General features: G+C 35.4%; 1 protein-coding gene across 1 annotated transcript; it reads right to left on the bottom strand.

Moving 5' to 3' along the window:
- Positions 1–4,198: 4,198 nt before the first annotated feature.
- On the bottom strand, positions 4,199–10,831 carry tcte1 (t-complex-associated-testis-expressed 1). Its single transcript, XM_006625977.3, has 5 exons — positions 10,785–10,831; positions 9,557–9,797; positions 6,401–6,966; positions 5,313–5,762; positions 4,199–4,664 (listed from the first exon to the last, which is right to left on the bottom strand). Exons 2-5 carry the CDS (start codon positions 9,759–9,761, stop codon positions 4,491–4,493), a joined length of 1,395 nt encoding a protein of 464 aa, XP_006626040.3. The 5' UTR covers positions 9,762–9,797; positions 10,785–10,831; the 3' UTR covers positions 4,199–4,490.
- Between the last annotated feature and the right edge of the window lie 8,977 nt (positions 10,832–19,808).

Raw genomic sequence — 19,808 nt, 5'->3', positions numbered from 1 at the left:
AGAAGATGGTAATATTCGTGTCTCTGTTGATTTCCTCAAAGAATTCTGTTTTCTCATGCTCAGTGGGAATACCGAATAGGATGGAACAGAATCATTAATGATTTATCTTTGGTGAATACTAAAGCCACTATCACAGTTTAATATGCTTAGTAAAACTAGAGCACACAGTCATTGAAAAGCAGCAAGCAGAGCAACAGTCCTATTGTCACATTTTTCTACTATAAAATACAGATAAAAACATAATAACGTACATACTGGAGTGTTATCTGTAGTGTTTCATTTTATAATCTTGTGAGATTTTGAAACAAAATGCACTGGCCAAGGTACGAAATCCTTTACCTTCCTTTAATATGTGTTATTCTCCAAACACATTCATCTATGCAAGACCCATAGAGCAACATCTTGGGTGCCCAATAAGGCCACTTTCTTCCCCAATGAGTATAGAAATTTCCATAAACACATTGGAAGAGATGACTGTTCCCCAACAAAAAACAAACACTGTACTTAGGATTTCTTTTTCTCTTGGAAGGACTGTGGAACTTTCACTGTGACTCTGGTCAACAGACACTAGTTCATGCTTACAAGCCCAGGCTGAATCATTTTATACCGAATTCTGAATAAAATATCCTTGTGTTGTTTATGAACATCTTGCCAAACTTACAAAGCATATAACCTAAACATACTTATACCAAGTAAACGTATACTTTCATTCCTTCCAAGAGGAAAAATGTGTTTTTGTAAATGTGACTTGTTTTGGTACTGTTACATTTTTTGGTACTGTTACATTTGGCACTAGTAAGGTCTAGTAAAGCTTATATGGTTTGATAGCTGCTGTAATAATATTCTAAATATTAAGCTGTTCTGGTTTGAGGTGATGAGCTGAATAAATCAACGATCAACTTCTCAGAGAATCTAAATTAAAAAACAAACAAACCAATAGATGGACATACAAGTGTGCACAAGACCTATTACACACAGAGAGTGTTAAATAAAAATATGGGATTCTCATGGAGGAAACTGCGTTCTTACTCCTATGCTGTGCAGTGCAAAGCTGACATTTGTAGAGTGCCACATCTCCCCTCCTTGTCCCATGAAACACATTTCTCAAATTTTCTGTAGAGACCAGCATGGGTTAATATTACTATTAAGATGACGTGAAAAGATTAATTTAAAGCTCATCAATTCAAATGAATGATGCCTTTTTCTATAGTATATAGCAAATTTCACTATTTCACTAAGGTTTTGTTGTGACTGGGTCTTGTAAATGAACAGTGAAATGTGATTGGATCCTATAACTACATCCATTGGATATCATCACATTGATAAAAGATGTAACCACACAACGCCCATGCCACCAGATGCTGTATGCGTGGGGTGGTGGTTTGTTCTGGTATAAATATAGCTGTATAATAATTGTAGAATTTTCTGCAGCATTATCTAGTCCAAGCAACTGAATCTTATATAAGACACACTGAACAGTGTCTGTTTCCAAATACTGTTTTGATTGATGTGGACCAAAACTTATAAAAATGCCCAATGATATTTCATGTTTTGACTGAAGTTCAGAAGAGCGTGTCAGCATGTCTTCAATTAGACATTGAAGCATTAATTACCTTATAACTGTCATGTTCTTGTCTATAAGTTACATTAGAAAATTAAATTATTGGAAAAGCTTTGGACATGTAGAATCTGTAACAACTCCACCCTTCAGCTTTTTAAGGGTGGCTTTAAAAATAAATTACTTATAAGATGCCATATAGACAAAAACTGTAAATCAGTTATTATGACCTTGCAAAGCCTAATGTCTGATGTTAAGTGGAAAAAAGAACAAAAAGAGGGAGACAATGTTAAAGATCTTATATTAAAAATGTTAGAAGATCTAGTATATACAGTACAATCTTCATGTGTAATACAATGACTGTTACACCATTTCTCATTTAGCTGAACATTAAATGTCCTTTAAGGGGGAGAAATGTTCTATGAATTTTCTAACTTAAATGTTTGAGATATTCTTTTTTAAATTGTACATACATTGTAAACAGTCTGTGAAAAAGGTAAGGTAAAAAAGGTGGGTGCTGTTTTTACTGTAAATAATGCACAACTAAGAGGTGTCAACCAGTTTCGATTGTACAAACTTGTATCAGTTTGTCACATGCGACTAATTTTTAAAAATGTGAAATGTAGAACTTTCAGTTTGTTGGAACTGAACCACTATATATACTGAAACATGTTCTGGAAAAAAAAGTAATGGGTCTAGTAGCCATATAGACATCAAAAGGTACTGTATAAATACTGTATAATGAAATAAAAAATGTCAGAGCACTCTTTTTTATTTGCATTGCCTGAATCCTGTATACTGAAAATGATAAACTACTTCTCAGAACAATTCTTTACCATTATGAGGTGCTTACATGAAACAACATTTGTAATTTTACCCAACAAAGAATGAAAAGTGTAATCTAAAGTTATGCTATACAGTTACAGAAACACAGGATGATTACCTTTTGGGAAGTCTTTTTTTATTGAACCTGATTCAGATTTACTACATTTCTTTCAGTTTCATACAGTATATAGAAGATACATGTTGCAGCTTTTTCAACTAAACCTTTTTGATCCAGAGTAATACTGAGTAATCCTGGTTGTCACTGATGCCTGATGGATTTTTCAAGGAAGCTTCAAAGTGAAAGAAAAAAAAAATTGACAACATAGCAGGTTTCTGTCTAAAATCATACTACAAGGAGTATATTAAACAAGAGTCAATTTCGTTACCAAACAATTATACATTTCAATACGTTACTCATTTTGGCTGCGTACTGGAAGTTTTTTTTCCCTGTACTGAATTAAAAACCCACCATCAACCATGAAGCCCCATGTGGGTTTGCAATGGGAAGATCCATGAAAGCTTTGAATTAGCCCACGCCTGTTCCTGCACTCGAAACAAATTTTTAAATTTAAAATATAATCACAATGGCAGCAATCACCAAAGTCTATTTGGCTGTCTAAATGGGTAGAATTGTAAGTTACAAATAATCGATGGTACATGTTGAGCTGCTATGGTGCAAAATCTAAGTATATACAGTATGTATGGATCTGGATAAAACTTAAATTATAGTATATTTAATACATTCACCTTACAGGGTCACACTGAGGCCAAAGCCTGTCGGTTTACAGAATGACAGTCCATCACAGAGCACTCACAGACACAAACACACACTTACTAGTAAGCACAGCACCAAACAGAAGAACAATATTTAATCAATATGGAAGATTGAACTGAACATTTTCCTCTTGCTCTCTTTATATTCAAGTATTTTAAAATTAGATGCAAAATGTAAGGGACAGGAATAGCCAACTTTTTCTCAAAAATATCATTAAGAGGGGTGAAAAGATATTTCTTGGGAATTGTTTTGGGCTTGAAAGAGCAGCTATAGGTTTTCAATAAACCTCACATGAGGATTAAAATGTTGTGGTTTCCAATAGTGGTCAGTCTTTGTGGAATTTTAATTAATTACTGAACAAATTGCTTTCTTCACTATTAATAAAATGATGTGCTGTATTTGAATTCCTTAAAATAAGAATCATTCCTGTAATAAAATGTCTCATATGTCAGCAAATATGATCTGATTATGTCACCCAATAAAAATCAATGAAATGTCAAAAATAATTGACTCTATTACTTTATGGAGACAATGAGATCGATCACTGGACAAATTTCTCATGACAGCTGTAAAAAAATATAACACATTTGTATATACACTGGTGCTTTTCAGATAGGCATAAAAATATAGGTATTGTGGAATTTTTATCTCGCGTAACAGCTCTTTTATATCATACATTTTCCCCCCATAGTCACAGTGATTTCACTTAGCTAAAATCATGGCAATTGTACACAAAAAAGTTGTGCTCTGCCTACTGTATGAATTGTTTTCCAAATTGTTCCATTGATATCTGATTCATATTTGCAACAAATAGGAAATGTAAACTCACATTTATACAGCTGGAGGTGCAGTATATCACAAGCTTGATGTCAAATGTTTTTTCTAATGTCTGTGAGAGATTACAAAATTCAAGTCTGTATGTATTTCCACACTATCACAATGTTGCCTTTATGTTGCATATAAAACTACAAAGATTGCAAACCAAATCTGTGTGTCAAGAGTTCTGACAAGTTAACTGACCAATAAAAACATTTTGTGTATTCAATGGAAATGTATTTCTTTATTGATTCAACAACAGAGTGAAGGTAGCAGTAATGTGTCAAAAAATAATCTATAGCAGTTATATTATAGAAAAGCATTGATATGTTTTTTTTTATTTTTGTTTGAATGAAAACAAACATCAAACATAAACATTTAAAAAGTATCTTGATCTGTTAATAACACTTTTTGCTGAAGTACTTCATGCATGCAAAACTTAATTTAATAAACTATATTCAAAATGTTTTCAAAGGCATGTCAAAGTACTCATGTGAAAACTGTACATATGAGGATCTATTTATTTGCTCTAGATTCTTGAAGGTGTCTCTTGCGTGCCTTCTCTTGGTTGCCTCTAAGGATCTGGCTGATACAGTATTCACTCTCCTGCCCCACTTCTGTTAGGCGTATATCACACTCCACCACAGTAGTGTTGTGAGACATGCCCTCTTCCAGTAGTTTGCCCCCATCCTTCAAAACAGAAATCAAAGAAAACAATGAAGCCATTTATAATTGGACATGATAAAAAAAAAACATTTCTAGCAACTAGTATCACATTTATGACATTTACTTCTTGTAAACATTCTGGAATATGATTATTATGTTTTATGCAGGTACTATGTTACAGCACTTTATATCACCCTATTTTTACTTAAAACAGTGTAGGCAGAAAACAAGTGCAAAGTTAAATTTTAACAGGTTCCTTCCAATGCTAAGGCATTTCTGAGAATTTTGAATATATATAATAGATAGGAAAGTGTTCAGAAATGTCTTTAAAATGTCTGACCACCCTAACCAGCTGCCACTTACAAATTAGCAAGGGCTCTCTGATTCGATTCTGATGTTTCCAACCATCACAGTCAAAAGAGTCAAGGAGGCAAACACTGCATTCCAGATCTACCTTTTCTTATTGAACTGAAAATGACCTGTTTTTCATAATTAAGATAGACCACTGGAAAGAGTTTTTTTTTTCAAATGATTTCTATCACTTGTTTGAGATACCTTGATCTATGTTTACCTATCTAGAACATAACTATTTGCCAAAACTTAAAATGCTTTAATTTTTTGACAAGTTTATTTCTTGCACTGAAAACCTAAAAGAGTAAAAGAGTTACTTACTGCTCCTAGTCTGTTGCATGAAAGGTTGATGCTTCTCAGGGTTGTATTCTGAACAAGAACCTGAGACAGAACAGAGGCTGTGGGCTCTGTCAGCTCATTGCTGCCCAGATGCAAGCTTACAAGGGTGGTATTCTTTAGAAGAGCCTGAGCAATGGACTGTCCCCCTTCATCTCCAGTGCGATTCAGTCTGAGGTTTAAAGACAGCAGGGTGGCATTTTTGGACAGTGCATATGCAATTGCCTGTGCTCCTGGACCTCTGATTTTGTTGTTGTAAACAATGAGCTTTTCCAGCTGGCTTCTATTGATCAGTTTGCCTATAGCCCTTGCCCCTCTGTCCCCAATTAAGTTGTGAGAAAGGTCCAGCTCCTTCAAGGAGGGGTGATCCAGTAAGCTGTGAATAAGCACTCGGGCTTTTTCATCATCTACCTTGCTCTCATGTATTCTGAAGACCTTCAAAAAGACGTGAAAATTCATGTGTCACAATCATACACCAAATGTGTTATATTTGTTAATTTGTCACTGTTTTCATACTCACATGCCATGAAAAATCAGCAGCTCTGCCTACTTCTTGGTACTATGGTAAGTTGTATTACAAGGGTATTCTAATAAATATTTACATTTACCTTTCTTACAAATGATTTTGGGAATCTCAAACAAGCTACTTAGCCATGCTTTCGAAGCCCAAACCCTGGAATTTGTCAAGAAAAGGGCTGGATGAGCCTGGGATAATTAATTATATCATGGGATAATTACATTTTGGATTAATTAATTTCTAGCAACAAAATAAGGTAGATAGGCAGAACAACCTCAATTCAATTGTAACTTTTCTTAAGGTATGCTCTTAAGGCAGATGAAATTGGGTTTCAATAGAAAAGTATATGTGGCCTGTAAATATACTGCATTATGGCGTGATCTGGATTCCTTTAATTACATATCATTAAATTATAAAAATGTTTTAAGCATACATGTAAATTCCAAAAGCAAATATTGCCTTTTGTGACAAAAAGGCAGTATATTCTTCTTCTTCTTTTTCTTCTTATTATTATTTACAACATTCTGCAATTAAAGGTTCTTGGAACAGAACATACCTTCAAAGATTTGCAAGACTTTAAAGCTTTAGCGAGGGACTGGCAGTCCCGATAGGTAAATTCAAACAGGTTCCATTCAAAGTTCATCCCACATCCCTTGACTCCATACACCACATGCAGCTCTTCCAGATGACTGAGCTTGTCTAGGAGAATGCCGAAGTCAAAATGATCCATGGAAGGACCGTCAAAACCAGTGTCACTGGCTGTATCAGAGGCATCATCATCCTCATTTTGTGGCTCCCGGACAGGTGGTAACAGCTGGGATATCTCTATCTTTCGCACATAATTCCTGCAAAGGGGGACCATATCCAGGATCATTTGTGGGTCTGTCACATCAGGGATAAAGAGCTCAATCATGTTCTGCAAATGACGTTCAAAGAACATCCTTTTCCAGCTCTGTCCGTAACAAGAAACGTCACTGACGCCCCAGCGTTCTGTGCAACACCTCATCCAATACCCCTCATCGCTTATCAGGTTGGCTGTCACTTGTAAAGGCAGGCTGGTGGACAGCCTTTCCAGCACTTGGGCTTTGTGACTGGGAAGAAGTTTGTCAAGAATTGGATTATCTATGAAATAAGAAGGCACAAAAAATCAAGTACTGAAAGAAGAAAAATGTTTACTGTTATTATGACACTTTACAATTCACATTACTGACAAAATATGAATTTTAATCTGAGCTGACAATTACTGAACGTGAGGTGCTTAATTGTCATAAAACAATTCTTTAATGTATTATAACTGTAAGAAAACTTGCTTTTGATCAGGCTTTAGCATCTACTATGTCGTTACCACTTTAAAATTCAATGTTTTAAACCAAAACTAAATAACGACATTGTCTTATGATTAAGCAGATTTAAAAAACAGAGCACTCTCTAATCAAAAAGAAAACACTGGCTTCAAAGTTTAAACATCTACTGGCAACGCAGTCACAATGTCTGTGCCGTTGTGATTTCATATATAAAAGAACATCACTACACTCTAGCAAATATACCACAATTTAGGGACTGGAAATGTGTTTACAGACATACTTGCTTATGATCAGTTCTATTTAAAAATGCACCCATGATGAAAGGCAACATTCCAGCCGAGCATATTATAAATTCATAATGTATATCAAATATTTATGATCTTAGAAGATATTTCATTGAAATAAAGAAATAAGCAGTGTTTGCTAAGTCTGGGTGGTAAGAGGTTAGGCTTTCAAGAAGAAAAAAAAACTCAATGCATTTGCCCACTGAATGAGCAGTCACTTCTTTTTATGGTAATATTTTTTTTGCTGTAGTCTGATATATTCATTTGAAGAAAAAATTTAACATTTTTAGAAGAAATAATGTTTCTCATAGGTAACAATCGAAAATGAAATAGCATGTTAACGGCAATTATTCAAGAGCTCCATCCACGGAGTTAATGAGTTAATATACAAAATAAATTAGCATTGAATACATTCATACATTGATAGTAATTAAAAAATAAAATTCAGATATTTCTTATACTAATAGTTATTAATTCTATATATTGTTTAATTAATTACAAACAGTAATGAAATACAAAGTTCCATCCTTAAACAAATACCATCCATTAATACAGATTTATTTTAAAGAGATAAAGAAAGGGCAGATCTCTGGAATGTCTGAGGTATTTGCCTATAGACCAATATGTTAAATTCTGAAAAAATATACTCTGTTTAATGTAATATGTTGTTTTATTTCCTTAATATTCAATTTAATGTGTTTTGTGTGATTTAAGAGTTGATTTTTTGCAGCTGGGAAGGTAACGATGTAGTCATAGTATTGCTTCACAGTACTTTAAAGGAAATATACATAATAGAAACTACTCCTTCAAATAAATAACAAGTGTCCATGAGAGAATGGAGGTAATTTGTATCCCCACAGTGTCAGTGTTGGATCAAGAGCACTACAGGGTTTTCATACTGGAACTTAATAAATTTTAGTATTCCTAACACGCACTGTGTCTTGTATTTAAAATGTCTTTTCTGTGGTTAATCAGACAGTTTCATCACTGACTTTCATTAAGCCTCACTCAAGAGCATGCTTCAGAGCAGAACAGACTTTACACTTAATCTTGATTGAAGAAATGGCGTCAAGTTCTAACTGAAATGAAATTACTTTGGGGCTCACCAGTTCAATATTATGTGTCATGAATTGTGACATACAGAAACCTGCTAAAAGGTCTTATGAAATGGTATGATTCACTGGGGGCACAAACACATCATGATCTTCATTCTCAATGTATATTTTATCATGTTAAATCATGCAGAAAAAAGATGTACGAAATTTTATTTTGGTGTTCAAAACTAAAAGTGAATGGTTTCTGACATATTTAAAAACTCATTACTGCCACACCTATACATTTTGGTAGTAATTGATCATTAAAGGTTTTTGAGAGCTTTAACATTTTACAACTGGTTAAATTTAGATTAAGTGCTTCTATTTTTTTCTTTCTGTTTTAGTCATACAATCTATAAAAGCAATGACATGTAATTTGAATTTATCCTTCTCAATTAGGGAGTAAAATGAGAATCAGACCAGAAGTCATCTGGGGAATACAAGATTTGTTTAGAAAACAGGAGTAAAGCTAGTCAGGACTTTATCATACTGTAGCTCTAGAATACAATGTGCCCCGAAGACTCCACATTCTAACACGTCTTTGCACTTTGATTTTGCTGTTAACAAACAAGTGGTTAACACATGTGTTAACACATGTAAAGCATGCATTTAAAATCTAAAGGAACAAGTAATAGGTTTATTCCATGCTGAGAAAAAGAAGAAAGAAAACACAACATTTCGGCCGTGGAGCCTTCTTCAGGTGTCCAAGCCTTCTTCCACATGGAATAAACCTATTACTTGTTCCTTTGCAGCCTACGCATGCTGACGCAGCTACTCACCTGAACTACTTCAAAATCTAAAACCTTTTTCCTTTTTCCATCCTTTTTCTTTGGATTTCCAGTCTCTAAATATATTCTTAAAAAACTGTTTCTGAAGTCTGAATATTGCCATTGTTTAATAAGACTTTAAAAAACCTGATATGTTAATTCCAGAAGGCTCTTGGCTTCACATGCTTTCACTTGAAAGCCACACTCACATACATGCTCTACAATATCATCATAAAAATGTGATAAAGGCAAAAAGAACCTACTATGGAAGTTTTTAACGATATGTTGTAGGCACAGGTTTTTAAGAAGGGGAACTACAGCTAGAGACCATTCTGGGTCCTCCGCAATGATCCTTCTCATTTTCCGTGGGTCAGCAACAGGATTGAGTTTGGCCACTGGCGGATAAATGCGTGGCTTTGTGCCAGGACTGGCTGCTGCCTTGCTTTGGATGTCCATGATATCCGGCATCTTCCTGTATGCCCTAGATGTTTACAATCCTGTCTTCTGAAAAGAAAGAGGAGACAAACGAAAGCGATACACTCATTTTTCCATAATACCATCTCTGCATCAAAACTCCAAACAGCATAAAAACAACTCTTTACAGGCTTACTGGCTAAAAGCTAAGTAAAGTACCAAGAACATTTTTCTAAGTAAATCCTGAAGGATCCTAACTGATCAATTCCACTATACTGTTTGATTGATTTTAAGCATAAATCAAATCCCTGTAGGAAAAGGACAGCCTCATGTTAATTGCAAACCTGCGTTAATTACGTTTTCACTCTCCATTTGAAATATCTATGAGGATCAACACAGTTTATGCCCTTCAAGACAATAGTGTTGTTTATGTTGTTAAAAGCTCCCTTCAGCTGCCATCTTCAAAAGATGAAAACAGCAGGCTGAATTAACAATGGAGTAGAATGGCAGACCAGCAAGTTGAGTTGATGATGACACAGTTGAATCTTATTGATCACCTAAACAAACAGTCTTGAGTAGTCAAAAAGGCAACATTCTGTCCCATCTTTAAGTGGTGTTTTTATTCTGTTTTTTATTGACTGCATTAGAAACAATTATATGTCAGACTAATAATCCAAAATCCAAATCCACTATAGATAAACACCTTAAATTATACATTATAAGAACACTGGGGCAAAACTATTCCTCCATGCCTTTATCCTATTTCTCCATAACTTTCAGCAATTCTACATTATTATTGTTATTTTTGTATTTTCCCAGTGACCCTCAGGAAGAGCACAAAACTTAGCACACTATAGTGTCTAAAACACAGCCCCTTAACATTGTGTCTATAATATAATTCGATGGTGTCGGTTTACACGAGATGAAATGTCTCCTAAGTATGTAAATATGACATTTTACAATGGAAAAAACATATTGCAAAAACATGTTTGCAATACCCATAACACAAATAAGAAGGAAACTTGTTCTATGCACCCTGACACAAATTACATTATTTAGATATCCCTCCAAACATACCTTACTGGTACTTCTTCTGTCTTGTTTATTTACTGTATCCATGGTAACGCTTGACCCTTGGTAACCCGGAACCAGTTAGTGATTGGCTACAACACCGACGCACTGTCATACAAACCGAAAGTTGTGGTTTCTAACCTTTAGTTCAGCCTGCTCCCATTATTAAAAAAAAATTGAAGTAGGGTAGTTATCACATAACTATAGAATGAAATACATATTATTTTAAATTATAATTTAGTTAGACATGTTTACATTATCCAGTTTATTTTTACTGTCAAGTAAGAATACATGAAAATGTAATACTTTATATATTTATGAACTTGAAAGATATGTTAATTGTGCTAACATGCCTGTGCTTCATTTTTTAGATTTGCCTTCTGAAAGCTGGCTTGTCTCGAACCCTCAGAGCGTGTACCACTGTAACATCGTTTAGTGCACTCTAATAAAATCATAATACAACTGAAATGTTTTAAAATGGTTTATGATATATAAAGTGTAGTGTTTTGAAGTAAAAAAAAATATTAAAATGTGACATACTGCATTCACATCGACATAGCGTTTAAACGGTTACTAATAACTTTACTACGCATATATAAAGTAGTAGAAATAAATTACATAAAAAACTAAATATATTTATAAATATATTTATTTAGCTAAATATCCTAAAGTCAGATTATTTCACATTCTAAAAAGTTTTTGTTTTGTTGTAGCATTACTTTTTGCTTTACAAATGCAAATTTATGGTCCAACAACACAAAGATTTCATAACTTTTTTAATGATCATAAAAACAATAAAATGCATAATACTTTTAAAATATTTCATTAAACCCATGGCCAAAGAGAAACTAGAAATAAGCTTTGATCAAATTCTACATTCTATTTTCCGTAGGTTATTTCCACAACGGCTCATTAGTGGCCAGAGATAAAGCTTTTTTCCGCGACATTAAACAACCAGGAAAGACTTCCTCGCCTTCTGGAGGGGAACGCCAGTCCCCTGCAGAGCAATGGAAGTTTCCATTCGCACAGCTGGAAAGACTGGAGCAAACGGGGTAACGCACAAGCTCAAGGTACAGCACCAATGTTTATCGCAGGAACATTTCCACTAGGCAACCCTTATATACAGTACATATACAGTATTATTATTTAATTTACTCAAATAAAGAAATAAACTGCAACATCGTTTAGTGCTCTCTGATAAAATCATAATATAATTGAAATGTTTTAGAATGGTGTATGATATTTACATAGTGTTTTAAAGTAAAAAAAAATCAAAATGTAAAAATGTGACAGTTTAATTATTTTAGACTTGTGCTTGGTAGGTGGGAAAGATTAATACATTTTTTTTATGACATGTCTATGCATACAATAATGTTTTCTGTTTTCAAAAGGTGACCATAATGCTGTAATGTACTTTACTGAAAAGTGCTTCATGGGTTTTTAAAACGTTGTGCAATGCAGTGCTTCCACTTCACAGCTCCAGAGATTTTCAGACATGTTTTTTGTATTTTAGTTAAGGGGAAAAACAAGATTATAAATAGAAAAGAGAATTTGGGGGGAATAATCATAACAAGGAAATTGGAAAACAATTAACAGGAAAGATACCACCTTAAAAGAATAGATTTTTTTTAGATCTTTGAATATGTAGACATAAGTACTACATGACAGCTGTCTGTATATTTTTAGACACATTTATTAACTTCATCATTAAATTGTAGCATTTACTGACAAACATTTAGTTGTTATTAAGTAAACAGTTTCAGTAATGTTTTACAGACTAATCTACATTGATCCCTTGTTCAGCATTGTGCACAATTTCCATGGCAGATCATACGGTCTGTTAAGACAGTCACCCCTGGGTAACACGTAATGACTTGTGCCTCCTGTTCCTTAAGTAAGGCAGGGATTAATTAACAATGTCAGACTCCTGACTCCAAGCTGTGTGTGGAGGTTCAATTCTACTGCGTGCTGAAGAAAGTTTTATTTAATTTCTAGAACTAGAAGTGCTGGGTATTGAAATGTATCTTCATTTAATTGATTTTTAATGATTAATATATGATCTTGTCTTTGTACAGCACTTTGGACATTTCTGTCAGCAGAGAATTATTTCATATTTATAATTTTTTTCAGCGCTCTCTCCTTTATTTGTCTTCACACTCACAGGGAAGAGAGCAGCTGTCTATTCTATGTGCTGAGAATGCTTGACAGTGTCTTGGAGACATCTGACTCCTCAGCTCCAGACAGACATAGACTGAACACTGGTCTCTGAGCTGTACATTGTTCTGCACTGCAGGGGAAGGGATGTTCACAGAATCAACAAATAACATGACATAATCACAAATTCACACTTGTCTGTCTTTTGAGTTAACTTAATAAACTGTAATACTTTTGCTATAAGTTATTTTAATTGATATTTGTACTATAGCAAACACGGTATAGTACTGAAAGATCGATTTATCAGCGATGAGTGGCTTACGAGGTTTAATTGAAATGGAAAAATGTCTTTCATTTCTACATCTCTTACGTTTTTTATTTTCTGTGCGAATGTTAATTTATGATGCAGATCTTGTTTCTCCTCAAAGTTGAGACAGGAGTGAAATTGAATTGAGGGGTTTTGGTACACAATTAGGTTGTTTTTGTTTTTTAAAATCCAAATGAAAAGACAACTTTGTTTCTCAATCACAATTTTTCAATAACAAAGATGAGGAGATCTTAGATATATGAAGCCAACCAAGGGGAAATGTATGACGCCACAGTGTGAAATTGGAAGAAACTCTAATGTACAGTGGTGGCAGGCATCTCATCTTTTATTCCACCACTACTGAAGTATACACCAGAACATAAAAAAGTTAACCAGCTTGGAACACCACTCCGTCTCATAGACTTAAGGATCCAGCTTCTTTCTCCAAATCTTTTTTTTTCCACAAATGCACATATGAGATTTGATTCTCCTGAAGATCATACAACATTATCTTCCTGATAACTAGAACGTGATAAAACTGCACCGTCTACTGATAGCTATGCATGCCCACACTGCTAAATTTGGGTCTTGTGACAGGTGGTTGAGCTGCTGGCTGGTCGATTAAGTAAGTATTCCTGCAGTGAGACTCCTCATTTGCTTTGTTGCTGGCTAGGAGCACAGAGAATTTCATCCCACCGCGGCAGGAAACATACTGATTCCAAAATCACCCTCCCTCTGGTTGCCAGGGTAAAGTGTTAGACAGCACACAAAGGTGGATGGTATAACTCTCCCCAAGGGACACTGACGAATGGAAACAATGGCTCAACTCCATTTTCTCAAGTCATCGTGATTCTCAGATCCTTATTTCAGGTCTCTGTCTATTTGCCCACACCATAAAATAGTTGTATGTTTTAAAGTTATTGTGTTAAACAGGAAATAATTGACTGATATGAACGTACAGTGCCTTGCAAAGGTTTGAACAGTTTGAGCATTTAGGTTTTGATTAAAAACAGCCGTCCATCTTCTAACCACATCATCCAATTCAGGGTTGTAGGGGAGCCAAGGGCACAAGGCACGGTACACCCTTCACAGGATTCCAGTCCAGGACAGGCCCACGCACAGTCTGAGACACAGACTCACACTAGGGCCAGTTGTTTTACAGAGGCCAATTAAACTACCAGTATGCCTTTGAGCTGTGGGAGAAAACTGGAGCACACTAAAGAAGCACAGGGAGAGCATGCAGACTCCTTTCTTATAGCACCCCAGGTCCAGAATTGAACCCAGCCAGCGCTGCGAGGCAACAATGCTACCCAGTGCGCCACCAGTTTCAGTTGAAAAATGTGTTTTTGTCACAGGGCCCATGCACTGACCAGTTACAGAAGTGATTTCAACCCCCTCTGAAAGCTAAGTGTATAACTCTTTCTGTTTTTTGAGGAATAATCTGCTGTCTAGGGAGTGGCGCTGTACGTTTTCAGCTCCCATGAATGACGGGATTGAATCTCAGAAGGATCAGGGAGCCCTGTAAGCATTGCATATTCACCATTTGTAATTAACAAAATGGGACATCACTGGAAGAAAGTGAATATTTTTGCAAGGCTCTGTATTTTTTTATAGAAAAAGCACATCATAGTAAAACAGAGGCCATTAAAGAGCAAATCATTTTGTCATAAGTAAGGGGTGTGTATGTTTCACATATTATTAGAATAGTGGGTACGTGCAATTGGCACTGATATGTACTTAAGACTACTCTTTGACCCTAAGAGAGTGGTGTCTGGTTGTATGAAAAATGTACAGTTCCCAGGTGATGGGAACCAGCTAGTTTGTATGAAATATTTAGAGTTTTGCACTATGATTAAAAAAATTATTCTAGTAGTTTTCCAAGTATAAATTATTTTAGCATTCCGATACATGCCTTTCTCAAAGAGCACTTGCCTTGTTCTAATACATAACTTACAAAGTAATGTTGGATTTCATACCTCATCTATTTTAATTTATAAATACCTTCTTCACAATTTGTGAAGATTTGTTCCAGTGTTTTCTTCCTGTGTTTTCCAGAATGTTTCTTTTGCCTGCTTCTCCATAGCTGTAGTGTTTCTTAATTTCCTCCCATTTCTGAGGCATGTGTCAAGAGCAGTGACAGTGACAACACACAAATCCAAATTGTGTTCGAAAGAAAGTGAATGAGAGTGAAAGTTTCATAACCACCAATTTTTTTTTGTTTTTTACTCTCAGAATTGTCAACTGCAAGTCAGCTCACCTCACCTCTACAGCTCTTGTATTAGCAGAGCTTCCTTTGTATATCTTTGTGTAAAACAGAGGCCTTTATCCCTGGTCCTGGAGAGCCAGTCCTGTTAGTTGTATAGCTAACCTCAGAAGGCCATTGAGGGGGCATCTGGAATGCATGTTAACTCTAATCTAATTAAGGAAAAGATTAATATGAAATCATTCAGATGGACTGAAAACTGAAATACTCTATTCCTGCCTGAAACCAGGATTCTATACCGCTGCTCTAAAATGTTACAATTATCTGTCACTAGTACTGTCAATAAGTCCCTGTGGAGAGGCTATTGATTAGAGGAGTAATGCAGTTCTCTTTGGCACTCATCAGCTCAACAGGCAACCAACAAGTCAAAGGGGTTAGTGTCGCATGGCACAGCGAGATTTTTCTGACCTACTCAGCCCCACACAACCCCTAGGGCAAATGGTCATTTGTGTGACTACCTGGGGAATTTCAGTGACATTCAGCTAATGACATAATCTTCACTTAAACCAGGGAACTTTGGGTTCTGAACAAGCATCTTTACTTGTTGAGCCATTCAGGGGCTGCAGGAGCAGTCCTTAACAGCCTGTCACATGTACGTTTGTCGTTCAAGTTTCAATGTCAGCTCTGTTTCTATTTTAGTACGAATCTTTTAGCATATGCATTATTTATATGTACAGTATGTGAAGGCACAGCATTCAGTTCTGTGTACTCGCATTCAGTTTTGAACGAAGAGCAGTATTTCTTAAAGTTTTATTAGACTTATCATTCTTTTTATCAGTTTGGAGCATTCTGATTTTTCATACTTTTAAAATGTTGTTTTTTTCCTGTTTATGTATTGTATATTCTATACCACTGATTGAGTATACATAAATGTGAGAATATGCACAGCACATTGTATCTGGGCTTGGCAGTTTGTTATCTTTTTTATAATGCACTTTTGGTAATACCTGTCTGACTCATCACAACAGCCTTTGTACTAATATGGGAGTGACAGAGACAATATAGACATATAGACAATATACAATAAGTAGTACAAAAAAACAAAAACAACAATACAATTGTATAATAAAAGAAAGACAGAGACAACAGGCAGTGTGCAAAACAACAACAGGCAATGTGCAAAACAACAAAAGGTAACAGGTAATGTGCAAAACAACATTAGATGTGCAAAAACATACATCAACAGAATGAAATAAAGGATAGAAAATTATGCGGAGTGAGCTTTTTGACATGTGAGGTAGAGGTAGATTTCAATGTGAGTTTGAGTTTTTGGTAAGAAAGAAGGCACTGTGAGATTCAGATCATAGGTGAGAGAGGCTGGGAGTTTAATAGTTTGATAAACCCATCCCCAAAACTTTTTAAGGTATGATTGCCTACTTAATTTCACATTGTGATCCTTACTATAAGAACAGCAGAGTTAAGTATAAGATGGAAGACTAATGTAGCTCCTACTGATAACTGCACGCTCACAGGTGACCAGTTAAACCCCTAGTGGTAACTGTTGTTTGGCTAGCTGAGGGCTAGCTATGAACTTGCCCTATTCTGGCAGCTCAGCCTGTTTTTGTATACTTAGAGAATTGTATTCACTATCAGCTAGTGGAATTGCTCAGATTAAACCTAGTGATCTCAGCTTGCATTCGAGTCAGATGTTTTACTTGCTGATCTTCTTGGGAGTGTGTGTGTTTATTATGGTATACATACAGTATACCGAGTATTAAAAGAAATGCATCACTCTATGCATATATGTTTTTAAAAATGTAAGTGTATGAATAAATTACAATTCACATATTGATATAATGTTTTTGGCTTCAATTTAGTTAATTAATCCTTCAGTTCTGATCTTTAAACATTTGAGTGGTTCTGACTGTTGCAAAATCATAAACTCAACTTATTAGTAAGAGAAATGACAAGGCACAGGTGATGGGGTGATTTAACCTGATGAATGTGAAGCTTGATGACAATCATGAAAAAAACACAGAAAAGAGCCGACATGCTACACTTATCAAGAGAACAAAGCCTTCATGCCATAGGTATATTGCTATTGCTATGCTGGACTAGGCATACTGGCATTCCCTGTTCACAGAGTTCATTTCCAACTTTTCCAAATTTCTAATTCAGGAAAATGCTACATCCAGGCACTGTCTGTCAATGATAGGACACAATCTGGCAGACCATGAGTTAAGATGCCTCAATGGGAAAATTCAAATGTGTTGAAAGTGAAGGTCAGTTGCTACAGAACATAATTTGCTGTGATTGGTGTCTGCAAGCACTATACAGTATATATCCTGTCCTGGGGTCTCATTTACTGCCCATCCTCTTGGCTCATCCTCATGTGATAACATTCCAGCAAGACAACACATCTTCTAAAGATGTAATAGTAGCTTTCTTGTGAGATGAGAATGTGCCAGTTATGGTATGGATGCGTTATTTTCCAGAATTGTATCCCACTGAACATTGGTGGGATGATTGGAGATGCCATCCAGCCTCCATGTCTCAAAGACCAGTGAAAAGGCACAGGTGTAGACTCAACATGAGGAGTGGGACAGAAGCCAATACCTGGTGCTAAGCATGTGGCACAGATGTACAGCTTGTATTGTTCCCAACAATAGCCACACACACTACCAGCCTGTGCTTTTCACACACTAGGTCCTGCTGATAAACCCTGTTTAAACAGGAAGTAGTGACCCTGTTCAATCTGCAGATTTAAACATATCATGTGTGTTCAATAAAATTTCAGAGCACACACTAAAAGAAAGGTTCTTATTTTTCTTAAAATACCTTTGTACATTTGTTGGAGTTATACGTTTTTTTGATGATCCATTTAAATAGAGAGAGTGGAATGCTGTTGATAGGGAATCATTATAGATAATGATGCATATATTGGTTAATATCTAGTAAAAAGACTACATTCAGGCTAGTGAACAAAATTGAGCCAATATATAATGAAAATTAAGCATTTTTTCGCACACTTACAGTATCAATGTTATCTGAACATTTTGTTCCTGACATATACAGTATAGCCATATACTGTACAGTGCATTGTCCTGAAGAAGGGATGTTGTCTATATTGCCCTAAAATCAAAAGTTTGGAAGAAATAAATGACACTGAACAACTCTTGTATATTGCGTTGAATGTACAGATATTTTATGAATTAAAACCAAAATTATTAGGTATTCCTGGCTGTTACCGTAGCTTTATCTGATACAACCTGATTGAGAACACTATTCAACACAAAAGTTCAGATAAAGAGTATACTTGTCCAAAAACAGAATTCTGCCATTATTGATATGTTCGCTTCAGTTTGGCTTGCTGGTCACTTCAGATCTATATTTTGATGGAGGGAAGTAAATTTTCAACTTAAATGAGTGGAAGATTGTGGAAAGTCTTAACCCTAACCCTAACCCAAATCCAAAGCTAGGGTTAGGGTTAGGACTTCCACAAAATGTAGACAATTTTTGATGGCATTGCTGTGTTTAGGAACAAAAATGATATTTAGGAATAATGATATATCAATGTTATCTGAACATTTTTTTCCTGATGTATACAGTATGGCCATATACAGTGCATTGTCCTGAAGGGGGATGTTTTCTAAATTGCCCTAAAATCAAACGTTTGGAAGAAACTTTTAACACTTATCAAAATCTTGCATCTTGCATTGAATGTACAGGTATTTTAACAATTAAAACCAAAATTATTAGGTATTCCCGCCTGTTACCGTAGCTACTGTAGCTTCACTGAACTGTTGTAAATGTACATAAGAATTGACTTACTTCACTATTGTGTACTGGGTGGCCTAAGCATTGTTCGAAAGGGGCAGAGTATGATGGTGTTAATTTTCAGACCAGAAATTGCAGTAATGCTGAAGCCAAAAATGCAAGAGAAGCCTCTATTCCTGAATGTTCATATATCCTCCTCTTTCAAAAATGAGACCGCCGTTAATGTGGAATGACAGCAGGCAGCTGCACCCAATGATGGAGACAGACTCAGAGCTCTGGATCTCACTGGACCAACTCTTGTTGCCTCCTGGGCACAAATTACTCAAACAGATAAAACACACTTTAAAAATGAAAGGTCAAGCACGGCATGATTCCAGTGAATTGACATGTAGTATTTTTACATTCTGCCTGTCTTAACCCTAAAGCAACTCATTTAGCATTTGAAAATGAAAGTATAGACTTATAAAATTGGATTTCTGCTAAATATTCAATAGTTATTGGCTATTCCTGACTCTTAACCTATTTAACCCTGAAACAATGCTCATTGAGAACACCATTCAACATGAAATTTCTAATAACAGAATTTGCA

Source organism: Lepisosteus oculatus, chromosome 2 (genome assembly GCF_040954835.1).
Source record: "Lepisosteus oculatus isolate fLepOcu1 chromosome 2, fLepOcu1.hap2, whole genome shotgun sequence".
NCBI classification, from domain to species: Eukaryota; Metazoa; Chordata; class Actinopteri; order Semionotiformes; family Lepisosteidae; genus Lepisosteus; species Lepisosteus oculatus.
This window is presented reverse-complemented; position numbering and strand designations above follow the sequence as displayed.

Coding starts and splice junctions, on each gene's coding strand:
- tcte1 (XM_006625977.3), bottom strand. CDS start 9,761: ATGCCGGATATCATGGACATCCAAAGCAAGGCAGCAGCCAGTCCTGGC. Junction 6,967..9,556: donor TATCGTTAAAAACTTCCATA/GTAGGTTCTTTT, acceptor CTTATTTCATAG/ATAATCCAATTCTTGACAAA. Junction 4,665..5,312: donor CATGCAACAGACTAGGAGCA/GTAAGTAACTCT, acceptor TCTGTTTTGAAG/GATGGGGGCAAACTACTGGA.